The sequence below is a fragment of the Salvelinus sp. IW2-2015 genome, unplaced genomic scaffold (genome assembly GCF_002910315.2).
Source record: "Salvelinus sp. IW2-2015 unplaced genomic scaffold, ASM291031v2 Un_scaffold1112, whole genome shotgun sequence".
Taxonomy (NCBI): Eukaryota; Metazoa; Chordata; class Actinopteri; order Salmoniformes; family Salmonidae; genus Salvelinus; species Salvelinus sp. IW2-2015.
Window position 1 is genome coordinate 55,685 of NW_019942731.1, and position 25,942 is coordinate 81,626.

General features: G+C 43.7%; 2 protein-coding genes across 2 annotated transcripts in view; one reads left to right on the forward strand and one right to left on the reverse strand.

The window, feature by feature from the left end:
* Positions 1-2,182: 2,182 nt before the first annotated feature.
* rpl30 (ribosomal protein L30) lies at positions 2,183-9,862 on the reverse strand. The gene is made up of 5 exons (XM_024137111.2): positions 9,789-9,862; positions 9,627-9,675; positions 6,740-6,885; positions 2,806-2,936; positions 2,183-2,282 (listed from the first exon to the last, which is right to left on the reverse strand). The coding sequence occupies exons 2-5, from the start codon at positions 9,645-9,647 to the stop codon at positions 2,230-2,232; spliced, it is 351 nt and encodes a 116-aa protein (XP_023992879.1). The 5' UTR covers positions 9,648-9,675; positions 9,789-9,862; the 3' UTR covers positions 2,183-2,229.
* Positions 9,863-18,523: 8,661 nt separating this feature from the next.
* The window catches only part of si:dkey-284p5.3 (outer membrane protein H.8), a 53,239-nt gene continuing 45,820 nt past the window's right edge, over positions 18,524-25,942 (forward strand). Inside the window, exon 1 of the mRNA XM_024137112.2 lies at positions 18,524-19,003. Within this exon, the coding sequence (XP_023992880.1) occupies positions 18,910-19,003 (94 nt within the window). The 5' untranslated portion in view covers positions 18,524-18,909. The remainder of the gene's footprint in view (positions 19,004-25,942) is intronic.

Below are 25,942 nucleotides of genomic sequence, written 5' to 3' on the forward strand. Positions count from 1 at the left end.
AAGACCCTCTATCTAGCTTGGAGGTGTTAGCTAGGTGACAGCTGTCCCGGTCATAACTCTCCAGCCTAGAGGGTAAAGCTAGGGACAGCTGGCCGGACAAGCCTCTACAGCCTAGAGGGTACTGGGAAGAGCTGGCCGGTCCAAACCTCTACACTAGGCTTAGAGAATGCTAGGGGCATTTGTTCTAGGGATATTGTGAGCAAATTTTTATTTGTACTTAGCTTCACTACCAGTTCAAGCGTGACTGAATGGCTTCAGGGAATTGATGCTATTGGTTATATATTGCTTTATTTCTTGGCTGACTTTGTGTCTTTCAATTTAATTTTGTATTATTTCCTTTAATTTGGATTCTTTTAAGCCTACTGACTGATGCTTTCAGGAAATCTAACTGACTGATGGTTCAGGATGAGCAATGGATTCTAGTCCTTATTCTTCTGATTGATTTGAGCTTTTTTTTCAGTTTGAATTTTCTTTAGTCTTGTAATCTTGATGGTTCCAAGGATTTATATAGAGCCAATAGACTAGCCTAATTTTTATTTTATTATTTTTATTTTTTTGTTTTTTTTACTATGACTGATGGCTTCAGAATGAGCCAATAGACCTAGCCTATGCTGACTGATGGCTTCAGGATGAGCCATAGACTAGCCTATACTAGCGACTGATGGCTTCAGGAATGAGCCAATAGACTAGCCTACTGACTGATAGCTTCAGGAAATCTACTGACTGATGGCTTCAAGAATGAGCCAATAGACTAGCTACTAGACTGATGGCTTCAGGAATGAGCCAATAGACTAGCCTACTGACTGATGGCTTCAGGGATGAGCAATAGACTAGCCTACTGTGACTGATGGCTTCAGGAATGAGCCAATAGACTAGCCTACTGACTGATAGCTTCAAGGAATCTACTGACTGATGGCTTCAAGAATGACCAATAGACTAGCCTAACTGGCTGATGGCTTAAGAATGAGCCAGTATGATTACTATAGCAGCTTCTAACTACTGTGTACTTGATGGCTTCAAGAATGAGCCAATAGTATGCCTACTGACTGATGGCTTAAGAATGAGCCAATAGACTAGCCTACTGACTGAATGGCTTCAGGAACCTCCGACGTGGAAACAAGGCCAAGGACTCAACTACGCACAATCCTCTACAGGGAGGGCGGATAATCCTTCCCAGGGAGGGTCTGGATAATCCTTCCACAGGGATGGGTCTGGATAATCCTTCCACACAGGGAGGGGTCTGGATAGTCCTTCCACAGGGAGGGGTCTGGATAATCCTTCCACAGGGAGGGGTCTGGATAATCCTTCCAGGGAGGGACATGCATAATCCTTCCACAGGAGGGGGTCTGGATAATCCTTCCACAGGGAGGGGTCTGGATAATCCTTCCACAGGAGGGGCTGGATAATCCTTCCACGACGGGAGGGGTCTGGATAATCCTCCACAGGGAGGGGCATGGATAATCCTCCACAGGGAGGGGAGATATCCTCCACAGGGAGGGCCTGGATAATCCTCCACAGGGAGGGGCCTGGATAATCATTCCACAGGGAGGGGTCTGGATAATCATTCCACAGGGAGGGGTCTGGATAATCCTCCACAGGGAGGGGCATGGATAATCCTTCCACAGGGAGGGGCATGGATAATCCTTCACAAGGGAGGGTCTGGATATATCCTCAAGGGAGGGGTCTGGATAATCCTCCAACGGAGGGGATGGATATCCTCCACAGGAGGGCATGGATAATCCTCCACAGGGAGGGGTATGGATATCCTTCCACAGGGAGGGGTCTGGATAATCCTGTAATTGTCTTTACTACATTACTGTCAACAACCTACAGACGGGTCATGTGTGGTATCACCATTATGACATATCTTGTTACATCAGGAGGACTGTCCAGTTCAATGCAGTAGCTCCTTTGTCCAAGGTCACAGTAAGACTGTCTTGTGGCATTGCATGTTAGGAGACCCATGATCCGGTCTATGTGAGTTGAGATCTTAATAGCATATAAAAATCACAAGGACATTTGAATCTACATAGACCACAAGCCTCAAGGCTTACGGATAGATTGGAGGCTTCTTTAAAATCAGAGAGAAATGAAGCAACCACATTCTATCCTGACACGGCCTACAGCATAGAATATAAGTAGCTAAATGTTTATCTGCACACTAAGAGAAAGACAGACCAAAGACCATAGAAAACGGTTTATTTTTTTAACATTAAGAGTGTGAAATGTCTACTTCTCCCCCTGCGGCTGGTCTGGCATACTCCTGATGATGTCCGAATCACCTGTTAATACAACAACACTATATTTAGCATACAGGATGTACTTCAAAACAAGCGTTAGTTCGACAGTGTAAAACTCACTTCGTTAACTTCAGAAGAACTATTGAACTATCATTGACACCAATGAAGCAGCTGGCTAGAGCCCAGTCAGTTCARGTAAATGGTTTATTAGGTGTTTATCTAGTGAAGTGCTGGGCACATCAWCGTAGAGCCACCAGGTGCAAAAATGTACAAAAATTGGCAAATTTGTGAGCATCGGTGAAACGTAAAAATATCTTCACATTCACAAAATGATTAACTCAAACATGTTCATGTAATTTAGTAATAGAGCAGTTAGACAGTTTATTTTTCATTCATACATTTTTATAATTCTCTGCAAAGATGTTCATGTCATCTTTGAAAACAACTCCAAATGAATGAAAGAATAAACCGTATGAAATTGCTCAGTGCTGAAGGATTGTCCGCAGACAATACATCAACAGAATGGGCGTGGTAAACAGGACATGCAGTCTGATTGGACACTCACCGGGGTCGATGATAGCCAGTGTGCACACCCGGAAGTACTTTCCRCAGGCCGTGCCCAGCTCGATGTTGTTCCCACTGTAGTGATGGACGCCAGTCTTGGCTAACATGGCATAGTACTCCACTTCAGACTTCCTGAGGAAGGACAAATACCTTTTAGSAAAGTATGACCACAGGAAATGCAGGCAGCGAAATTCTGAACAAACAAATACAAGTTTAATAATGCGTTTACCATTCAAAATGAAACATTATCCCTCTGCGTGTAGGGGAAAGCACAACTGATCCCTTCTGCGTGTACGGGGGAAAGCAACATATCCCTTGCGTGTACGGGGGAAAGCACATTATTCCCTCTGCGTGTACGGGGGAAAGCACATTATCCCCTCTGCGTGTACGGGGGAAAGCAACATTATCCCCTGCGTGTACGGGGGAAAAGCGACATATATCCCCGTCTGCGTGTACGGGGGGAAAGCAACATTATCCCCTCTGCGTGTACGGGGGAAAGCAACATTATCCCCTTCTGCGTGTACGGGGGAAAGCAACATTACCTCTGCCGTGTACGGGGGAAAGCAACATTATCCCCTCTGCGTGTACGGGGGAAAGCAACATTATCCTCTTGCGTGTAACGGGGAAAGCAACATTATCCCTCTGCGTTGACGGGGGAAAGCAACATTATCCCTCTGTCGTGTAGGGGAAAGCAACATTATCCCTCTGGTGTTACGGGGGAAAGCAACATGATCCCTCTCTGCGTGTACGGGGGAAAGCAACATGATCCCTTCTGCGTGTACGGGGGAAAGCGACATTATCCCTTCTGCGTGTACGGGGGAAAGCAACATTATCCCCTCTGCGTGTCAGGGGGAAAGCAACTCATTATCCCCTCTGCGTGTACGGGGGAAAGCAACATTATCCCTCTGCGTGTACGGGGGAAAGCAACATTATCTGCGTGTACGGGGAAAAGAACATTATCCCCTCTGCGTGTACGGGGGAAAGCACATGATACCTCTTGCGTGTACGGGGGAAAGCAAATTATCCCCTCTCTGCGTGTACGGGGGAAAGCAACATTATCCCTCTGCGTGTACGGGGAAAGCAACATTATCCCCTCTGCGTGTACGGGGGAAAGCAACATTATCCCCTCTGCGTGTACGGGGGAAAGCAACATTATCCCCTCTGCGTTGTACGGGGGAAAGCAACCCCCTCTGCGTGTACGGGGGAACAGAGCAACATTATCCCTCTGCCGTGTACGGGGGAAAGCAACATTATCCCCTCTGCGTGTACGGGGGAAAGCAACATATCCCTCTGCGTGTACGGGGGAAAGCAACATTATCCCCTCTGCGTGTACGGGGGAAAGCACACATTATCCCCTCTGCGTGTACGGGGGAAAGACACATTACTCCCTCTGCGTGTACGGGGGAAAGCAACATTATCCCCTCTGCGTGTACGGGGGAAAGCAACATTATCCCCTCTGCGTGTACGGGGGAAAGCAACATTATCCCTTCAGTCTAATGCTGTAGTTGTCGGGGTTGTTTTCTCAAGGTGTCTGATTGCTGAAAGACCAACTGCAGGTGCAGCCAGTAACACATCAGCCCTCATTTGAATGTTCCTCCGGTTCTTACACACCTGCAAGCAGACCAATACAGGTGTGCCTTTGTGGGAGGAGTACAGAAACAAAACAAACGTACCCATAAGAAAGCACAAGCAACGCTTGATATGTGAATTAGTCAATATCTAACTATTTGAAAACGTTTATTGTAGTAGAATGGAACTATTCCTAGGATTACACCAGGGTTGGATAATTACTTTCTAAATTAACTCCATTACAGTTACTTTTTAAAATCGTAATGTAACGTTTAACTCAGTAATGTAATCGGATTACTTTCAGTTACTGTTGGATTACTTTCCCTTAAGAGGGGCTGTACAAGACAAAAAATAACCCATCAAACACATTGGTGTGTCATCATAGTGGTCTCTGATTTGCATCATGGTCATATGTGCTTGATGTCATTTGTTTCATCATAGTGGTCGTGATGTCATTCTGCATTGTGGTCGATTGTCATGCATTTGCGTCACATAGTGGTCTCTGATTGGTTGTCATCATCTGGTGTGTCATCATAGTGGTCTCTGATTGGTGGTCATCATTTGGCTGTCATCAGTGACATGGAAAAAGTGAAGGGGTCTGAATACTTTCTGAATGCACCATTTTTTCCCGGCGAATATCCTACTGCAGACGCCAACTCCACGTTGGTTCAACTTATCTTCATTGAAATGACGGAAACAACGCCATCTTTCTGAATTTAAAAGCAATCCAAGAGGTTATATACACTGAACAAAAATAAGCGCAAGAATTTTTACAATTTTACTGAGTTACAATTCAAAAGGAAATCTGTCAAGTGAAATAAATTAATTAGGCCTTCAGCTATGGATTTCACATGACTGGGAATACAGATATGCATCTGTTGGTCACAGATAACTAGCTGAAAACCAGAAATCTGGTGTGATCACCATCTGCCTCGGACACGTCGATCGAGAGCATCCCAAACATGCCAATGGGTGAGATGTCTTGATGATATGCAGGTCGTGGAAGAACTAAGAACATTTTCAGGTTCCAGGAATTGTGTCACAGATCCTTGCGACATGGGGCAGTACATTATCATGCTGAAACATGAGGTGATGGTGTTGGATGAACGGCACCACAATGGGCCTCAGGATTTGTCATGGTATCTCTGTGGCATCAAATTGCCATCGATAAAATGCAAGTTCTGTTCGGTGTCCGTAGCTTATGCACGCCCATACCATAACCCCACCATGGGGCACTCTGTTCACAACATTGACATCAGCAAACCGCTCGCCCACCAAACGCACTCACGTGGTCTGCGGTTGTGAGGCTGGTTGGACGTACTGCCAAGTTCTCTAAAACGACATTGGAGGTGGCTTATGGTAGAGAAATGAACATTCAATTATCTGGCAACAGCTCTGGTAGACAGTCCTGCAATCAGCATTCCAATTGCAAGCTACCTCAAAACTTGAGACATCTGTGGCATTGTGTTGTGACAAAACTGCACATTTTAGTGACCTTTTGTCCCCAGCACAAGATGCACCTGTGTAATGATCATGCTGTTTAATCAGCTTCTTGATATGTATCACCACATGTGGATGGATTATCTTGGGAAAGGATAAATGCTCACTAACAGGGATGTTACTGAATTTGTGCACAACATTTAGAGAAATCAGCTTCTTGTGAACATGGAACATTTCTGGGATCTTTTATTTAATCTCATGAAACATGGGACCAACACTTTACATGTTGCTGGTAACGTATCTGATTACAGTTAGTTTTTTGTAATCAGATTACAGGAACCCCATTAGGGGGAAGTCCATCATGCTTAGCCCAGTATTGGACTAAAGGATCCTAACACTACTCCTTAGTCCAAGGACCTTACCTGTTCTGTTTAAAAGGGGAGAATTGGCTCTGGTAGCCAAAACAGACAAATACTCCATCCAAACGTGAATCGATTCTCAATTGCGATACGGTTATAGAAACATGAATCCCTCTACTTTCATAATAAATCATAAYACACACTTACTGAGCACTGCTTTAACTTGCTTTAACAGTTGCAGCCGACAGTATTGTTCAGTGACACAGGTGTTTGGAGACGCAGACAGCTAATTAGTACAGGTTTTGCAATGGAAACCGTTAACTCCAGGAACCAAATGCGGAGAGAGCTACACGAATGTCCAATCATAACTTGTTTTCATTGCACAACATTTTCTGTTTGGAGAAAACGGTTTCCATTGCAAAACGTTTTGCAACAGAATTCAACTAATGAATAAACCCAAGGCTAGCAAGGTCAAACTTTAGCTCACCATATTAGAGTGAAAAGGGTATTAGTGATAATGGCCTTAACTTCATGAGCTAATAGTAAATAAATGTAGGTCTTAGTTACCTGAGGGCAGGTGTGTTGTTGGCCAGGATGACCAGCTTGGCTTTGCCTTGGCGGATCATCTTCTGAGACTGCTTGTATCCCAGAACGTATTTACCGCTCTTCATCACCAGCTGGAGACGGGAGTTGATGGACTCCAGGGACTTTTTCTGCCATCAAAGTAACAATTATGTTTGTGAGAAACATTGATGAACTATGAACGTGGCTCATATCCATTGAACCAAACATGATATATGGTCTTCTAATTGGGACACATGCGATTTGAGTACATATAACTAGGGCTGCCACAATTACCATATCACCATGTAACCGACAGTTACAGATGAAGACCATCATTGTAATACAATAACTATCATAACCATTTAAATATATACATTTGTTTTTCTTCAAATGAACTGTTGAGTCTGTTTCTGTGGTAACATGGACTGTTGCTGAAACTAGCAAACAAGGCTTCGGGTTGCCTAGGCAATGCTCCCCACAATGCAGCAGCAGCACACAGAGAAATAGAGTAAATAGAATAGAACAGGCTTGGAAACCTGTAACCCTGGTAATATGACTGGTAAATAGAATGAATAGAACAGGGATTTGGAACCCTAACCCTGGTCATATGCCTGTTCTATTCATTCTATTTACCAGTCATATGCCAGGGTTAGAGGTTCCAAATCCCTGTTCTATTCATTCTATTTACCAGTCATATTACCAGGGTTACAGGTTCCAAGCCTGTTCTATTCATTCTATTTACCAGTCATATTACCAGGGTTACAGTTCCAAGCCTGTTCTATTCATTCTATTTACCAGTCATATGACCAGGGTTACAGGTTCCAAGCCTGTTCCTATTCATTCTATTTACCAGTCATATTACCAGGGTTACAGGTTCCAAGCCTGTTCTATTCATTCTATTTACCAGTCATATGACCAGGGTTACAGGTTCCAAGCCTGTCCTATTCATTCTATTTTACCAGTCATATTACCAGGGTTACAGGTTCCAAGCCTGTTCTATTCATTCTATTTTACCAGTCATATGACCAGGGTTACAGGTTCCAAGCCTGTTCTATTCATTCTATTTACCAGTCATATTACCAGGGTTAGAGTTCCAAGCCTGTCTATTCATTCTATTTACCAGTCATATACCAGGGTTAGAGGTTCCAAGCCTGTCTATTCATTCTATTACCAGTCATATTACCAGGTTACAGGTTCCAAGCCTGTTCTATTCATTCTATTTACCAGTCATATTTACCAGGGTTAGAGGTTCCAAGCCTTGTCCTATTCATTCTATTTACCAGTCATATTACCAGGGTTAGAGGTTCCCAGCCTGTTTATTCATTCTATAAGAATAAACGTTTTTGTTTCGAAATGATACGTTTCCGGATTCGACCATATTTAATGACCAAAGGCTCGTATTTCTGTGTGTTATGTTATAATTAAGTCTATGATTTGACAGAGCAGTCTGACTGAGTGGTGGTAGGCAGCAGCAGGCTCGTAAGCATTCATTCAAACAGCCCTTTCGTGCGTTTGCCAGCAGCTGTTATGACTTCAAGCCTATCAACTCCGAGATTAGGCTGGTGTAACCGATGTGAAATGGCTAGCAGTTAGCGGGGTGCGCACTAATAGCGTTTCAAACGTCACTCGCTCTGAGACTTGGAGTGGTTGTTCCCTTGATCTGCATGGGTAAGCTGCTTCAAGGTGGCTGTTGTCGTTGTGTTCCTGGTTCGAGCCCAGGTAGGAGCGAGGAGAGGGACGGAAGCTATACTGTTACACTGGCAATACTAAAGTGCCTATAAGAACATCCAATAGTCAAAGGTATATGAAATACAAATCGTATAGAGAAATAGTCCTATAATAACTACAACCTAAAACTTCTTAACTGGGAATATTGAAGACTCATGTTAAAAGGAACCACCAGCTTTCATATGTTCTCATGTTCTGAGCAAGGAACTTAAACGTTAGCTTTTTTACTTGGCACATATTGCACTTTTACTTTCTTCTCCAACACTTTGTTTTTGCAGTATTTAAACCAAATTGAACATGTTTCATTATTTATTTGAGGCTAAATTGATTTTATTGATGTATTATATTAAGTTAAAATAAAAGTGTTMATTCAGTATTGTTGTAATTGTCATTATTACAAATAAATACATTTAAAACAAGTTAAAAAATATATAAAAAAGTAAAATCGGCTTTTTTTGGTCCTCCAATAATCGGTATCAGCGTTGAAAAATCATAATCGGTCGACCTCTAGTACCTAACATCTTTACTAAAGTTGAGATGTGAGTCACCACACCCGGTCTTAGAGACAGCCAACTCTGGAAATTCCTTTGGTCTCTACTGACTTAAAAGCTAATTGTCCTGAATTTCTTGCACCTTATTTGTGGAACAATCTTCTAAAATGTTGATACATTTGATGTTTTTTTGCTTCTTGGGTAATTCAGAAAGTTGAGGACCTTATCACCGATGAATGTGGGTTTTTTGTAGTGGCCAATTACTGCCATCCAAAAGTCCATGACAGTCACAACACTATCTAGTTATCTGGATTTATCAGCTATAATACTTCAGATGACAGTGCTGTTACATAGTGTTTCTTCATTAGCCAACCATAAGGTCAAAATACCCCCAATGCAACCATTCAACTTGCTGTCTGGCTAACGTTAACTAGCTATATTAGCTAGTTAGCYGGCACGCCGGTAATGGTTACTATAACACTTGCTATCTGGATTCGGTAAATTGTTAACAACTAAAGCTAGACATCTCCAGGAACTACAACATTGTATGTTTGGGCAACATTGACAGTTTATAAAAAGGTGTAAACGTGTGTTGCACTAAGCCCAGATAGCGCCACGATTCCGCCTGAAGTACATTACACCAAACATGCGTTCACTACAGCTCGACTCACAGTCTTCTTTGCGGCCACCATAGCTGCGATTTAGTCCGTTCTGGCCAACCTGAACCAAAAATGTGAGATTRSACAATTTWACGTTAGTAATCAACCGGGTGATGTGCACCAACATWGCCTAAATATATTAATTTGAAAGAATAAAGAAAGAGGTGAACTTACAAGTCTGTTGCTCCAATATGGCCTCGGAAAGAAAGGAAGTCCCAGCGTGCTTTGCGGCAGGTTGGGGTGGTCCTGCGCTGATTCGCTGATCTCAGCTGATTGAGCGTTCAATTAAACCAGTGCGCTCCAGTTGAGGTGATTTGTATATCAGATAATTCGTCAGCCGGATTTTGTACCAATGGGGCTGTTGCACAAAAGTAGAATTAAGGACATCCGGGATAAATGACTCAGCTGAGCTCAATGAAGCCAAAAATGTGCGTCCAGGCTTAATTGGTTGCACAAAGACCAAGCCAGGATGAGCAGACACGGATTCATTAAGCCAGGTGAAACCAATCCTGGATAGGTGCGCGCTCACGGCTCACTCAAATAGACCCCGCCACAGATCACAGATTAACTGATTTACCATGGCAACTAGAGCCGCGTACTTTTCCCCGTCGGAAGCACAATCCTCATGGAGCATACGAGGAGGTAAAAGATATATTAAGAAGAAAGGCAACACCGCCACAGTGATAAAGCAAAGAAAAAGCGTGGAAAGTATTGCAGACCGCCTGAATGCGTAAGTAGTGCACAATTACACACTCACCGCTCCGCTGAAACATCAATTACAATTCAAATATTTAATTCACATCTCCAAAAATGCAGTTGTACTGTAATTATGAAACGGTTAAATTTTTATTGAAATGCACTGCAGATATGAGTGAAATTTGTGTAAAGTAACTCCATCACACTGTATAAAGCTATGATAAATTTTTGATATTTTTACTGAAAACAGAGACAAAAATACCAAGTAATTTTTGCAGTGTGACTCCATTAATGTGTGTGTGTGTGTGTGTGTGTGTGTGTGTTGTGTGTGTGTGTGTGGTGGTGTGTGTGTGTAGATTAAACATGAACGGGCCAAAACGGACATGGCAGCAGGTCAAAATCAAATACAAGAAAATTCTGGCAGAATGGTAGGTCCCTGACTATATTTAACAAAGCACAAGCATATATTGTACCCAGAAGGTGCCTGCTCACACATTGTCTGTACTGTTTTAGCAGTTAAAAGAATACCCACAGACAAGGCACGGGTGGTGGGTCACCAAAGGCTGACCTTACCCCAGCAGAGGACATGGCCTTGGAGCTAAATAAAAGGCCAGGCCCGTCTTAGAGGGGATCCCTGGGGGGAAAGAGACGAGCATAGTTCCTCAAGATGCCACCCGCTTCATTCAAGGTATGTCCTTCCATCTCTACATGGGATACAACCACATTCATATTGAATCATATTTGGACTGTCTGACTTTGTTTTACCTATTGCCTTGCAGTGTCTGCAGCACTGTGTTTCTGTTAGAGCCACCAGCACAAGCACCAGGACGCTGATTTCCAGTGTAGTATCCATCAAAGGCATACTGTAGGCCTGGCATGTCTTGTCTACTAGCTTCAATATGAATCCGATTAAATGTGATTAGGTGAAGGCCCCAGTGCAGCAGCAACAGCACATGATGGAGACGATGATGAGGAGAGACCATCTCTCTGGATTCCAGAAGGCATGAGGTATCATGTTAGAGACTGTGAAATATATTTACTCTACAATGGTGAGGAGTCCTCATCAAATCAAAAAATCTAATTTCTTTTACAGGACCCAGATGCTATCAGTGGGAAAACCAGCCTGGCAACAATAGTGCTGTATAATAAAAGGACACACATCCTGCCAATTCCAGCTGCGCTAATTGTATTGTGTTCACAGAGCTCACAAGCTATCAGAAAGTTGTATGGCAACCACCTCCGGCGCCAAATAGAACTGGCAGACATAGACATTCAGTACAAGAAGAAAAGATGGAAAATCTTGCACTGGAGTCCGAAATAAAAAAGAGGACAATAGGAAACTGGACCTTGAAATAAAAAACTTGAGAGGGAGGTGAGATATGCCTTCAATGTACACTGTATGCTAACTGTAACACAAATGTATTAATCATTATTTTTCTTTCCTCCCCCCAGTCAGAAGATGACACAGCTCAAAATAAAAATTAGGTATATTCTCGTAAAAGTAGTGGCATGAATATGAGCTCTTATTGTGAGCACACAGGACGGGCATCTTTCTAAGTTTTTTTTATTTCACAGCAATCAGTAACCAAGTCATCGTTATAGAGGCATCGCCTTTTGCCACCCCCCAGCACCAGTTGCCACTAGCCTATATGAGCGCAAAATTGTGTGTTCCTTTCTGCTCTGACAATGGAATGCCCATTCGTGGCGAGATGGTGGGTGGTGAAGAAGCACTTGTGCTGAGGAGAGCCTTCAGGCGAGAAAAGGGTCTTCAGGGACCGTTGGACCACGGCCTTCCCTGATGACCCATTATGAAAATACAGGTTTCTCAGATGCATCAGTCATGCAGTCTACTGGGTCCCAGGATTAAGCACTACGCACTGCACAGGAGCCATGCACGAGTGTGGAGCAAATGGTTGTGTGCCTTGCGCTTTTTTGCTAGTGGAGCTTCCTGTACTCAGTGGGGGACAGAACAGCGAACAAGGCCACAATTGCCGCACAATAAGGAGTGTGTGTCTGCTATACAAAGCCATTAGCAATTTTTCATCTCCTTCCCTGGCCACAGAAGACTCTGTGACACAAGAGAGTTCTATAGGATTGCAGGTAAGAGGATCTACAAATTACAGGACAACTGTATACACATATAGATACTCATTACTTTTGTGGCAGGTTCCCAATCATTGTGCAGTGGACTGCACACACATAAGGATAAAAGCCCCTCGAGTGCCCATGACGCGATTTTGTGAATAGGAAATCACTTTCACAGCATTAATGTTCAGGTGAACATAACTTTTTGATATTGTCCATTGACGAACACTCTGCATTGCCAGTAGATGTGCATGATTGGTGAATTTCCTCATCTATGATTTCAGATGGTCTGCATGCTGACTGGTGGATCAGCAATGTTGTGGCAACATGCCTGGTCAGGTCCATGACGTCAGATCTTTCGGGTGAACTCTATCCAGGTGCCTATCACAAGGTAAGCCACAAACCCCATTTATAACCATCCTGGCTGTGTCAAGAAATCACTGTGTTTATGGTAGTAATGATGAGATTGTTGTGTTGACAGGTGAATTCTCTGGTGTGTTGCTGGGAGACAGGGGTATGGCTGCCAGCCTTTTCCTACACCTTTCACAGACCCCCAGGGAAGCACAGCGGCCTACAACATGCCCATGCCAGGACCAGGGCCAGAGTGAAATGACCTTTGGCATCCTCGTGAGGACGCTTTCACTGCCTTCACAAATTTGGGTCAGCCCTGTTTAGCATGTGATATTATGTGCTTGTGCTGTCCTCCACAATTGTGGCCTTGCCTGAGGAAGGAGAGGCGCCCAGAGTGCCACAAGCCATTGGACTGAGGACAATCGGAATCTTCCCTGATGACGACAGTGGTCGGCTGCTGAGGGACCACTATGTGTGAATTATTTAGTTATGTGTGCTTTCAATTTTGGTTAAATATGTCTGCGGTGGCAGAGGAATTGTGGTTTTTTTGGGTTCGTTTTTTGACGAATTTGGCCTCTTTATGATGTTTGTGGATACTGGTGTGTAATACAAGGCTGCAGGGAGGCTACTGCATCCATTCATTTGTCTGTTCAGGTTGATGTATGGATTTGTCCTGCATTATTTAGTGGCAGACATGCAGGTGTGTTATATACAGACCTTTGAATGTGTATGTATCATTTTGTATAATATTTGGATCTGTGCTTTCCATCTTGTAGAGTCACTGTGACTTCAGTTTCGAAGGACGTGATGGTTTACCTGCTTTGTTTTGTCCTTATTCAATAAAGGAACATAATGTTACACATTGTGTTTTATATTCATATGGAATGTGTATTGTGTTTTATATGACAGAGTACTAGGGCACACTGAAGAAAAAGGATAATAGTATACATTTATGAGGTGGTTCTTTCTGCAGAAAAAGCTACATATTGTTTTTACAGTTTTGATACTTTGACAAGTGATACTTAATATTCTGGCACATCAGCATGTCTTTGTTTATGAAAACCGATCGAGTACAATTTCACGAAATGCCCACATCTGCATTTAACAACTGTCTCCTTTAAAAACAACTGGTTACAATATTAATGACTGTTGTTTTTCCCTGCTGTGCCTAATATTCTATCCATTTTATATATAGCCTTATAGTCTATGGAAACTGTAAATTATTATGATAGCAACATCAATCTTAAATCATTTTTATCCAAAATCGATTGATTGATCACAAACGTTAAATAATGTGGGTCTGTTATATTGGTAACAATGTTAGTGAGCAGTGAAATAACTATTGGTTCCATTTGTGTGAATGTGACTGACATTAGGATGAGATTAAATAGATCCTGATATTTAGCCTGGTCTGGAGCAGGCTAGCCTCACAGAATAAATCTCCATGAATTTATCCCATAACATATCCTCCTGCCCCCTATCCATCTTTAGTGCAACGATTAGCGGTAATTGAGCCCGGATCACCAGATATCCTGGTAATCCTCTTATCTAGTTTTGGTGCAACAGCCCCTGAGGACAAACAAAAACTGATCCTGGGCTGCATTTAGAGCTGTTTGTTATTGCATTGATATCCACACATACACAACCCCGGAGCCCCACGGGGTGACGCTGTTGTCTCTATTCGTATATATAACTTTTATTTGAACAGAATATTTGATGGATGGAACTTGATAAAGTATTGTTTTCAAACACCGAACATTCAGAAGTAAATATTTTAGAAAATGTCACATATTTCTTTACTATATGCATCCTAATTTGTTGAATAAATAGCCATCATTCACATGTTCAACCTTTAACAATACAATAATTTTTTTGTACTTCCGGCGCCGAAAAGAGATGGCCGCCTCGCTTCGCGTTCCTTGGAATATGCAGTTTTTGTTTTTTTATTTATTCTTACAATCGGTACCAGGCCTAATCTTAGGTTCATTACATACAGTCGGGAACTACTGAATATACGATTAACGTCAACTCATCATCGTTCCTACGAGAATATGCTTTCCCGACGATCCAGTGTTTGCCTTCCCCAATACAATGATCTGATCCCAGCCGGCGACCCTGTGCCGCCGAAAAAGGGGCAAACGAGGCGGTACTGGGTCAGGCTTCGGAGACGGGACATCGCGCTCCATCCCTAGCATACTACTCGCCAATTTCAGTCTCTGACAAAGGTTGATGAAATCGAGCCACGTGGGTACATTCCAGAGAGACATCAGGGATGTGACGTGTCTGCTTTCACGGAAACATGGCTAACTCAAGGGACGCTAACGGAGTCGGTGCAGCCAGCTGGTTTTCTTCATTGCATCGCGCGACAGAAACAAACATTCTTTCCGGTAAGAAGAGGGGCGGGGCAGTATGCCTTATGCGATTAACGAGAAGATGGTGTGATCATCATACAACACACAGGAACTCAAGTCATTCGTTCACTGATTAGAACTCCTACAATCAAATGTCGACCGCATTATCTACCAAGAGGATTCTCTTCGAATCATATATCACAGCCGTATATATTCCCCCAAGCAGACACAGTCGATGGCCCTGAACGAACTTTATCTACTCTTTGTAAATGGAACCACACACCCTAGGTGCATTCATCGTAGTGGGGATTTTAACAAGGTATTCAAAAACGAAAACGTGCCTATTCTTTCAGCATATCGATCTGTGCTACCAGGGCTGAAAAAACCCTAGATCATTTGTGTACTTACAATTTCCGCGACGGCAATATAAGGCCTCCCCGACCCCCTTTCGAAAAGCTGTACACGACTCCATATTTGTTGAGTTCAGCCTAGCTGAAACAGAAACTCATACAGTACAAGCTCCGCTCCAGGTTCGTGTTCAACGCTGGTCCGACCAATTGAATCCACGCTTCAAGTGCTTCGATCACGGCGGATTGGGAATATGTTCCGCGATCGCGTACCACAAAGATTATGACGAATATGACTGATCGCGTGGAGCGAGTTCATTAGGAAGTCAATTGACGATGTCTACCATCAGCGCAGATTAAATAATTCCCAAACTAGGTAAATGTGGATTGCGGCAGATTTCGCGTGAAACTGAAAGCGCGACACTGGTGTTTAACAAGCGGCAAGGTGACCGGAAGCATGACACGAATTACAAACAAGTGTTACTATTCTCTCGCAAGGCATCAAACAGGCTAAGTTCCGTAAGAGACAAAATCGAGTCGCAATCAAGGCAGCTCAGATCACAAGAGTAGTGGCAGGCGTCTACAGTCATCACGGATACAAAAAGAACTCAGCCCCTGTGTCTGGCGGACCAGGATGTCTTGCGTCAGACAGGCTTAACAACTTTTTTGGCCCGCTTGTTGAGGACAATACTAGTGCCACTGACAGTGCCCCCTACAATCTAGCGGGCTCGTCCTTTCATGCAGCCGAGGTGAGGTAGAAGGGATCATAGTTTGGACATCGTGTTGTAAGATGACGCCGCGGCATTGATTGGGGCTGCAGGCAGACGGCATTGCCCAGCCGCGTCCTCAGGAGATGCGCAGGACCACGGTTGTGGTGTGTGTAGATACATATTCAATGCAACCTTAGTCGCCTGTGCTGTCTCCCGACATGCTTCAAGACGGGCCCCAGTTGTTCCTGTTCCAAGAAAGCAAAAGGTAACTGGAGCTAAACGACTACCGCCCCGTACACTCACTCTCGTCATCATGAAAGTGCTTTGGAGAGACGTAGTCAAGGACCATATCACTCCACCCTACGGACACCAGACCACTCCAATTGCTTTACCGACCCAATAGTCCCACAGACGACGCAATCGAACACAACTGCACACTGCCCTAACATCTGACAAGAGGAATATGCATTGAGATGCTGTTCATCGCGTTACAAGCTCAGATTTAACACATAGAACCTCCAAACTCGTCACAAGCTCGAGACCTGGTGACCTGACCGCTGTGCAACTGGTCCTGGACTTCCTGACGGGCCGCCCCAGGTGGTGAGGGTAGGTTAAAAATCTCCACCCCTCGCTGATCCTCAAAAGTGGGCGCCAAGGGTGCGTTCTGAGCCTCTCGGTACTCCCTGTTACCCACGACTGCGTGGCCTGCACGCTCTCCATTTCATCATAGCAAGCTTTGGCGGATGACAGATACAGTGGAGGCTTGATTACCAACAACGACGAGCCGGGCTACCGGGAGGAGGTGAGGGCCCTCGGAGGTGTGGTGTCAGGAAAATAACCTCGACATCACCAACAAAACAAAGGAGATGATTGTGGACTTAGGAAAGCACAGAGGGAGCACCCTCTCCACATCGACGGGTCGAGTAGTGAGAAGGTGGGGAATTTTTAAGGTTCCTCGGTGTACACAACGGGAAAACTGAATTGGTCCACCCCACAGACATTGCGTTGTGAAGAAAGGCGCAGCGCGCTCTTTCAACCTCAGGAGGCTGAAGAAATTCGGCTTGTCACCAAAAGCCTCACAAACTTCTACAGATGCACAATCTGAGGGCATCCGTCGGGCTGTATCACCGCCTGGTACGGCAACTGCTCCGCACACAATAAGGTCCTCCAGAGGGTAGTGAGGTCTGCAGAACGCATCACCAGGGGCAACTACCTGCCCTCCAGGACACTACACCACCCGAGTCACAGGGAGCCCATAAAGATCATAAAGGACAACAACCACCAAGCCACTGCCTGTTCACCCCGCTATATGAAGGCGAGGTCAGTAAGGTGCATCAAGCAGGGACCGAGAGACTGAAAAACTTCTATCTCAAGGCCATCAGACTGTTAAACAGCACCACTAACATTATGGCCGCTGCCAATTACTGACTCAACTCCAGCCATTTTAAAATGGGAATTGATGGGAAATTATGTAAAAATGTACCACTAGCCTTTTAAACATGCCACTTAATATAATGTTTACATACCCTACTTTCATCTCATATGTATATACTGTACTCTATATCATGCTACTGCATCTTGCCATCTTAGTATGTTATGTACACTAGCCACTTTAAACTATCCCACTTTATGTTTACATACCTACAGTACTCATTCATATGTAAATACCGTTATCTTCTACATCTACTGCATCTGCGATGCGTTTCGTAGCACCACTCATTTTATAATTTTTATGTTACATTTCTTTACCCTTTACACTTGTGTGTGTGTGTAAGGTAGTAGTTGTGGATTGTTTAGGTTAGATTACTTTGTTGGTTATTGACTGGATTGTCGGAACTAGAAGCACAAGCATTTCGCTACATCTCTGCATTAAATCTGCTAACATGTGTAGTTGACTAAATAATTTGATTTGGATTTGATTTAATACACGACTAAGAACTGAGTTGTTTCACATTCGTAAGGAGATAAATGTAAATGACATAAATCAAAGTAATGCTGCCCACCAAGCAAAAAGGCAGTAATCAATCGACTCTCGGCGTGAACTTGAGGAAAAGAGTACCATGCTGCCCCACCAAGCAAAAAGGCAGTAACTCCTCGGGGCGTGAAACTGAGAAAAAGGGCTTTTATTTACCTTGGTTTCACAGTAACTTTATGCAGTTACTACTAACATGACCCCCATTTTCTCCACAATACAATAGACGCAGGATACTTGTCCACATTATTAAGCATGTATTTAACGTAGCAAAAATTACATGGACAAATGTTCGACCAAATGAGCAATTACTGCGTTTTTGCCTGGTAGGGCAGTATGKCTTTCCAGCCATAGTGACGTGACCAATTATTAGAGTGCAATGCTCACGCACGCTAGACAACGCTCCTTCTCTGATCGCATGCACTGAATAATGTAGGTGTCTGTTCTCTGCTGGATACTGAAACACACAGCAAGCAGGCTGTAGCCCAGTATCTACACTACGCAGGCATCACACTGTAGGTAACCTGCTGCTGCCACAACAAACCGTCGCCCGGTGTATTTAAAACGAGGCATGCGCAAATATGCAATTGTGGAGACGAGTGAAATGACTATATAGCACGGTTCCCCAACTGGCGTCCCGCTGCTGAATCTAGTTGATGATCCCTGCTGTATAGCCTTCAGTCCTGCTGATTTGAATAGTATCAAGCCCGTGATCAGAGCAACAGACGGCTCTCTGGGGATCTCATTTTCATCCTCTTCAGTCCTCCATGTGAGACAAGCAGGATGGGCTGTTCCACGAGTACCCAGACTACAGCGCAGGACACCACCAGACAGCCCAGCTCTAAACCCGAGGAAAGCAATGGAACCAGCACTACAGGTAAGTCCAAATACTAGAACGTCATTAGATTGTTGATACAACATCCATGTATTGTTGACACATTATTTTGATGACATAAAAATGTGTCACACAATTTTGTCGCTAATTTTTGTTATTATATACAGCGCCTCCTTGACTTTTTTCCACATTTTGTTGTGTTACATTCTGAATTTAAAATGGATTAAATTTAGATTTKATCCAATAATGTCAAAGTGGAAATATGTTTTTAGAGTTTCAACCCCTTTGTTATGGCCTAAATAAGTTCTGGAGTAACACATTTGCTTAACAAGTCACATAATAAGTTGTATGGACTCACTCTGAGTGCAGTAATAGTGTTTAGTATGATTTTATGAAAACTACCTCATCTCTGTACCCAACACACATAATTATCTGTAAGGTCCCTCAGTCGAGCAGTGAATAAAAAATAAATATTAAATAAACAGACATTGAATGTCCCTTTGAGCATGGTGAAGTTATTAATTACACTTTGGATGATGTATCAATACACCCAGTCACTACAAAGATACTGGTGTCCTTCCTAATTTATATGCCGGAGAGGAAGGAAACCGCTCAGGGATTTCACCATGAGGCCAATGGTGACTTTAAAACAGTTACAGAGTTTAATGGCTGTGACAGGAGAAAACTGTGGATCAAATAAAATGTTATTGGTCACATACACATAGTTAGCAGATGTTAATGTGAGTGTAGCGAAATGCTTGTGCTTCTAGTTCCGACCGTGCAGTAATATCTAACATGTAATCTAACAATTCCACAACAACTACCTTTTACACACAAATCTCAGTAAAGGAATTGAATAAGAATATATACTATAAATATATGGATGAGCAATGTCAGAGCGACATATGCAGGATGCAATAGATGGTATAAAATACAGTACATACATATGAGCATGAGTAATGCAAGATACAGTTGAAGTCGGAAGTTTACATACACTTAGGTTGGAGTCATTAAAACTAGTTTTTCAACCACTCCACAAATTTCGTGATAAAAACTATAGTTTTGGCAAGTCGGTTAGGACATCTTACTTTGTGCATGACACAGTCATTTTTTTTCAATAATTGTTTAAAGACAGATTATATTACTTATAATTCACTGTATCACAATTCCAGTGGGTCAGAAGTTTACATACACTAAGTTGACTGTGCCTTTTAAACAGCTTGGAAAATTCCAAGAAATGATGTCATGGCTTTAGAAGCTCTGATAGGCTAATTGACATAATTTGAGTCAATTGGAGGTGTACCTGTGGATGTATTTCAAGGCCTTCCTTCAAACTCAGTGCCTCTTTGCTGATGACATCATGGAAAATCAAAAGACATCAGCCAAGACCTCAGAAAAAAATGTAGACCTCCACAAGTTCTGGTTCATCCATCTGTACAAACAATAGTACGCAAGTATAAACACCATGGGACCACGCAGCCATCATACCGCTCAGGAAGGAGACGCGTTCTGTCTCCTAGAGATGAACGTACTTTGGTGTGAAAAGTGCAAATCAATCCCAGAAAAGAGGAAAGGACCTTGTGAAGATGCTGGAGGAAACAGGTACAAAAGTATCTATATACTCAGAAAACGAGTCCTATATCGACATAACTTGATTAGCCCGCTCAGCAGAAGAAGAAGCCACTGTTCCAAAACCGCCATAAAAAGGCCAGACAACGGTTTTTGCAACTGCACATGGGGACAAAATCGTACTTTTTGGAGAAATTTCCTCTGTTCTGATGAAAAAAAATATAACTGTTTGGGCCATAATGACCATCATTATGTTCGGAGGAAAAAGGGGAGGCTTGCAAGCCGAAGAACACCATCCAACTGTGAAGAACGGGGGTGGCAGCATCATGTTGTGGGGGCGCTTTGCTGCAGGAGGGACTGGCTTCATGAGTTTAGGAAAATTATGTGGATATATTGAAGCAACATCTCAAGATCATCAGTCAGGAAGTTAAAGCTTGGTTGCAAATGGGTCTTCCGAATGGACCATGACCCCAAGCATACTTCCAAAGTTGTGGGCAAATGGCTTAAGGACACACAAAGTCAAGGTATTGGAGTGGCCATCAAAGCCCTGACCTCAATCTACAGATAATTTGTGGGGCAGAACTGAAGAAAGCATGTGCGAGCAAGGAGGCCTACAAACCTGTACTCAGTTACACCAGCTCTGTCAGGAGGAATGGGCCAAAATTCACCCAACTTATTGTGGGAAGCTACCGGAAACATTTGACCCACATTAAACAATTTTAAGTCAACGCTACTAAATACTAATTGAGTGTATGTAAAACATTCTGACCCACTGGGAATGTGATGAAAGAAATAAAAGCTGAAATAAATTCATTCTCTCTACTATTATTCTGGACATTTCAAATTCTTAAAATAAAGTGGGGATTCCTAACTGACCTAAGACAGGGAATTTTTTACTTGGATTAAATGTCAGGAATTGTGAAACTGAGTTTAAATATATTTGGCTAAAGTGTATGTAAACTTCCGACTTTCAGACTGTATGTAAACATTATTAAAGTGGCATTATTAAAGTGACTAGTGATCCATTTATTAAAGTGCCCAATGATTTCAAGTCTGTAGTTGTAGGCAGCAGCCTCTCTGGTGTTTAGTGACGGCTGTTTAACAGTCTGATGGCCTTGAGATAGAAGCTGTTTTTCAGTCTCTTGGTCCCTGCTTTGATGCACCTGTACTGAACTCGCCTTCTGGATGATAGCGGGGTGAACAGGCAGTGTTCACTGGTGGTTGTTGTCCTTGATTATCTTTTTGGCCTTCTGTTGACATCGGTGCTGTAGTGTCCTGGAGGGAGGTAGTTTGCCCCGGTGATGCGTTGTGCAGACTGCACCACCCTCTGGAGAAACCTGCGGTTGTGGGTGGTGCAGTTGCCGTACCACGGCGGTGATACAGCCTGACAGGAGGCTCTCAATTGTGCATCTGTAAAAGTTTGTGAGGGTTTTGATGACAAGCCACATTTCTTCAGCCTCCTGTGGTGTGAAGAGGCGCTGTTGTGGCTTCTTCACACACACTGTCTTTGTGGTGGACCATTTCAGTTTGTCCGTGATGTGTACGCCGAGGAACTTAAAACTTTCCACCTTCTCCACTGCTGTCCCGTCGATATGGATAGGGGGCGTGCTCCCTCTGCTGTTTCCTGAAGTCCACGATCATCTCCTTTCTTTTGTTGAGTTGGGTGGAGGTTGTTTTCCTGACACCACACTCCGAGTGCCCTCACCTCTTCCTGTAGGCTGTTCTTGACGTTGTTTGGTAATCAAGCCACTACTGACTGTTGTGTCGTCTGCAAACTTGATGATGATTGGAGGCGTGCATGGCCACGCAGTCATGGGTGAACCAGGGAAGTACAGGAAGGGGCTGAGCACGCACCCTTGTGGGGCCCCAGTGTTGAGGATCATCGAAGTGGAGATGTTGTTTCCTACCTTCACCAACTGGGGGCGGCCCGTCAGGAAGTCCAGGACCCAATTGCACAGGGCGGGGTCGAGACAGAAGGCCTCAAGCTTAATGATGAGCTTGGAGGGTACTATGGTGTTGAAGGCTGAGCTGTAGTCAAAGAACAACATTCTTACATAGGTATTCCTCTTGTCCAGATGGGATAGGGCAGTGTGCAGTGTGCAGTGTGATTGCGATTGCATCGTCTGTGGACCTATTGGGGCGGTAAGCAAATTGGAGTGGGTCTAGGGTGGCCGCTAAGGGGGAGGTGATATCATCCTTGACTAGCCTCTCAACGCACTTCATGATGACAGAAGTGAGTGCTACTAGTTATTTAGTTCAGTTACCTTTGCCTTCTTGGGAACAGGAACAATGATGGCCATCTTGAAGCATGTGGGGACAACAGACTGGGATAGGGAGAGATTGAATATGTCCGTAAACACACCAGCCAGCTGGTCTGCTCATGCTCTGAGGACGCGGCTTGGGATGCCGTCTGGGCCGGCAGCCTTGCGAGGGTTAACACGTTTAAATGTCTTACTCACGTCGGCCACGGAGAAGGAGAGCTCACAGTCCTTGGAAGCGGGCCCCGTCAGTGGCACTGTATTATCCTCAAAGCGGACAAAGAAGGTGCAATGCAAGACGTCGATGGCTGGTTTTCTTTTTTTGTCCGTGATTGTCTATAGACCCTTCCACATATGTCTCGTGTCTGAGCCGTTGAATTGCGACTCCACTTTGTCTCTATACTGACATTTTGCTTGTTTGATTGCCTTGCGGAGGGAATAACTACACTGTTTGTATTCGGCCATACTCCCAGTCACCTTTCCATGGTTAAATGCRGTGGTTCGCACTTTCAGTTTTGCGTGAATGCCGCCATCTATCCACGGTTTCTGGTTAGGGTAGGTTTCAATAGTCACAGTGGGWACAACATCTCTTATACACTTCCTTATAAACTCAGTCACAGAATCAGCGTATAGGTCGATATTATTCTCTGAGGCCCGAAACATGTCCCAGTCCGCGTGATCAAAACAATCTTGAAGCGTGGATTCCGATTGGTCAGACCAGCGTTGAATACTTCTTAACACGGGTACATCCTGTTTGATTTTCTGCCTATAGGAAGGGAGGAGCAAAATGGAGTCGTGGTCAGATTTGCCAAAAGGAGGGCGGGGGAGGGCTTTGTATGCATCGTGGAAGTTAGAGTAGCAGTGATCCAGTCTTTTGCCAGGATGAGTGCTACAGTCAATATGCTGATAGAATTTAGGTTGCCTTGTTCTCAAATTTGCTTTGTTAAAATCCCCAGCTACAATAAATGCAGCCTCAGGATATATGGTCTCTAGTTTGCATGAAGTCCCGTAAAGTTCCTTGAGGGCCGTTGTGGTATCGGCTTGAGGGGTGGTGGTGTACACGGCTTTGACAATAACCGAGGAGAATTCTCTTGGGAGATAATACGGTCAGCATTTGATTGTGAGGAATTCTAGGTCAGGTGAATGAAAGTACYTGAGTTCCTGTATGTTGTTACAATTACACCATGAGTTGTTAATAATCATGAAACATACACCCCCGCCCTTCTTCTTCCCGGAGAGATGTTTATTCCTGTCGGTGTGACGTACAAAGAATCCAGGTGGCTGTACCGACTCCGACAGCATATTCCGAGAGAGCCATGTTTCCGTGAAGCAGAGTATGTTACAATCCCTGATGTCTCTCTGGATAGCAACCGTTGCCATAATTTCGTCTGCCTTGCTATCTAGAGACTGGACATTAGCGAGTAATATACTCAGAAGCGGTAGATGGTGTGAGCACCTTCGAAGTCTGACCTGAAGACCGCTCCGTCTACCTCTTCTCTGACGGCGTTGTTTTGGGTCGGCCTCTGGAATCAGCTCCAATGCCCTGGGTGGTTCAGACAAAGGATCCGCTTCGGGAAAGTCGTATTACTGGTTATAGTGCTGGTCACTTTCTGGGCTAACAGTGTAAGAAATAATACATAAAAAACATAATACTGCAAAGTTTCCTAAGGACTAGAAATGAGGCAGCCCTCTCTGTCGGCGCCATTTTGTGACGATCTACAACAACATTGTAGTTACTCCAAAATACTAACCTAAATGACAGAGTGAAAAGAAGGAAGCCTGTACAGAATACAAAATATTCTAAATACAGTGCATTCGGAAAGTATTCAGACACCTAGACTTATTCCACATTTTGCTACTTTACAGCCTTATTCTAAAGCTGATTAAATAAATAGAAAATCCTCAATACCCCATAAAGGTAAAGTGAAAACATTTTATATTTTTTTTAAGTGTTCAGACCCTTTGCTATGAGACACAAAATTGAGCTCAGGTGCATCCTGTTTCCATTGATCATCCTTGAGCTGTTTCTACAACTTGATTGGAGTCCACCTGTGGTAAATTCAATTGATTGGACATGATTTGGAAGGGCGTTGGTCAGGGAGATGGGCGTTGGTCAGGGAGATGGGCGTTGGTCAGGGAGATGACCAAGAACGCGATGGTCACTCTGACAGAGCTCCAGAGTTCCTCTTGTGCAGATGGGGAACCGTCCAAAAGGACAACCATCTCTGAGCACTCCACCAATCAGGCCTTTATGGTAGAGTGGCCAGACGTAAGCCACTCTTCAGTAAAATGCTCGACAGCCCGAATTGAGTTTGCCAAAAGGCACCTACAGACTCTCAGACCATGAAAAACAAGATTATCCCTGTCATTATTTCTCTGAATATCTATGATAGTAAATAGCTATTCTATTAATAATAATATATATTTTCCAGGTGAACAAAACAGAAAGCAGTTGTAGATATCTGTTTTATTACAAGTTGCAACAGAGAGACAAGCATTCAACATAGAAGCAGAGAAGTGTCTAACTGCCCTTAATATCCTAATCAGACAGCACCAAGTGTTCTGTAAACACCAGTCTCTTTGGGACAGGCCCTTAATATCCTAATCAGACAGCACCAAGTGTTCTGTAAACACCAGTCTCTTTGGGACAGGCCCTTAATATCCTAATCAGACAGCACCAAGTGTTCCGTAAACACCAGTCTCTTTGGACAGGCCCTTAATATCCTAATCAGACAGCACCAAGTGTTCTGTAAACACCAGTCTCTTTGGGACAGGCCCTTAATATCCTAATCAGACAGCACCAAGTGTTCCGTAACACCAGTCTCTTTGGGACAGGCCCTTATATCCTAATCAGACAGCACCAAGTGTTCTGTAAACACCAGTCTCTTTGGGACAGGCCCTTAATATCCTAATCAGACAGCACCAAGTGTTCCGTAAACACCAGTCTCTTTGGGACAGGCCCTTAATATCCTAATCAGACAGCACCAAGTGTTCCGTAAACACCAGTCTCTTTGGGCAGGCCTTCTATATCCTAATCAGACAGCACCAAGCTGAGAGTCTTGCAGGATGTCAAAACCAAAAGGCAGTAACTTTGTCAGCTGCTACAGAATCACACAGTGTTCAACATAATGTCATCAATACAATACACAGTGAA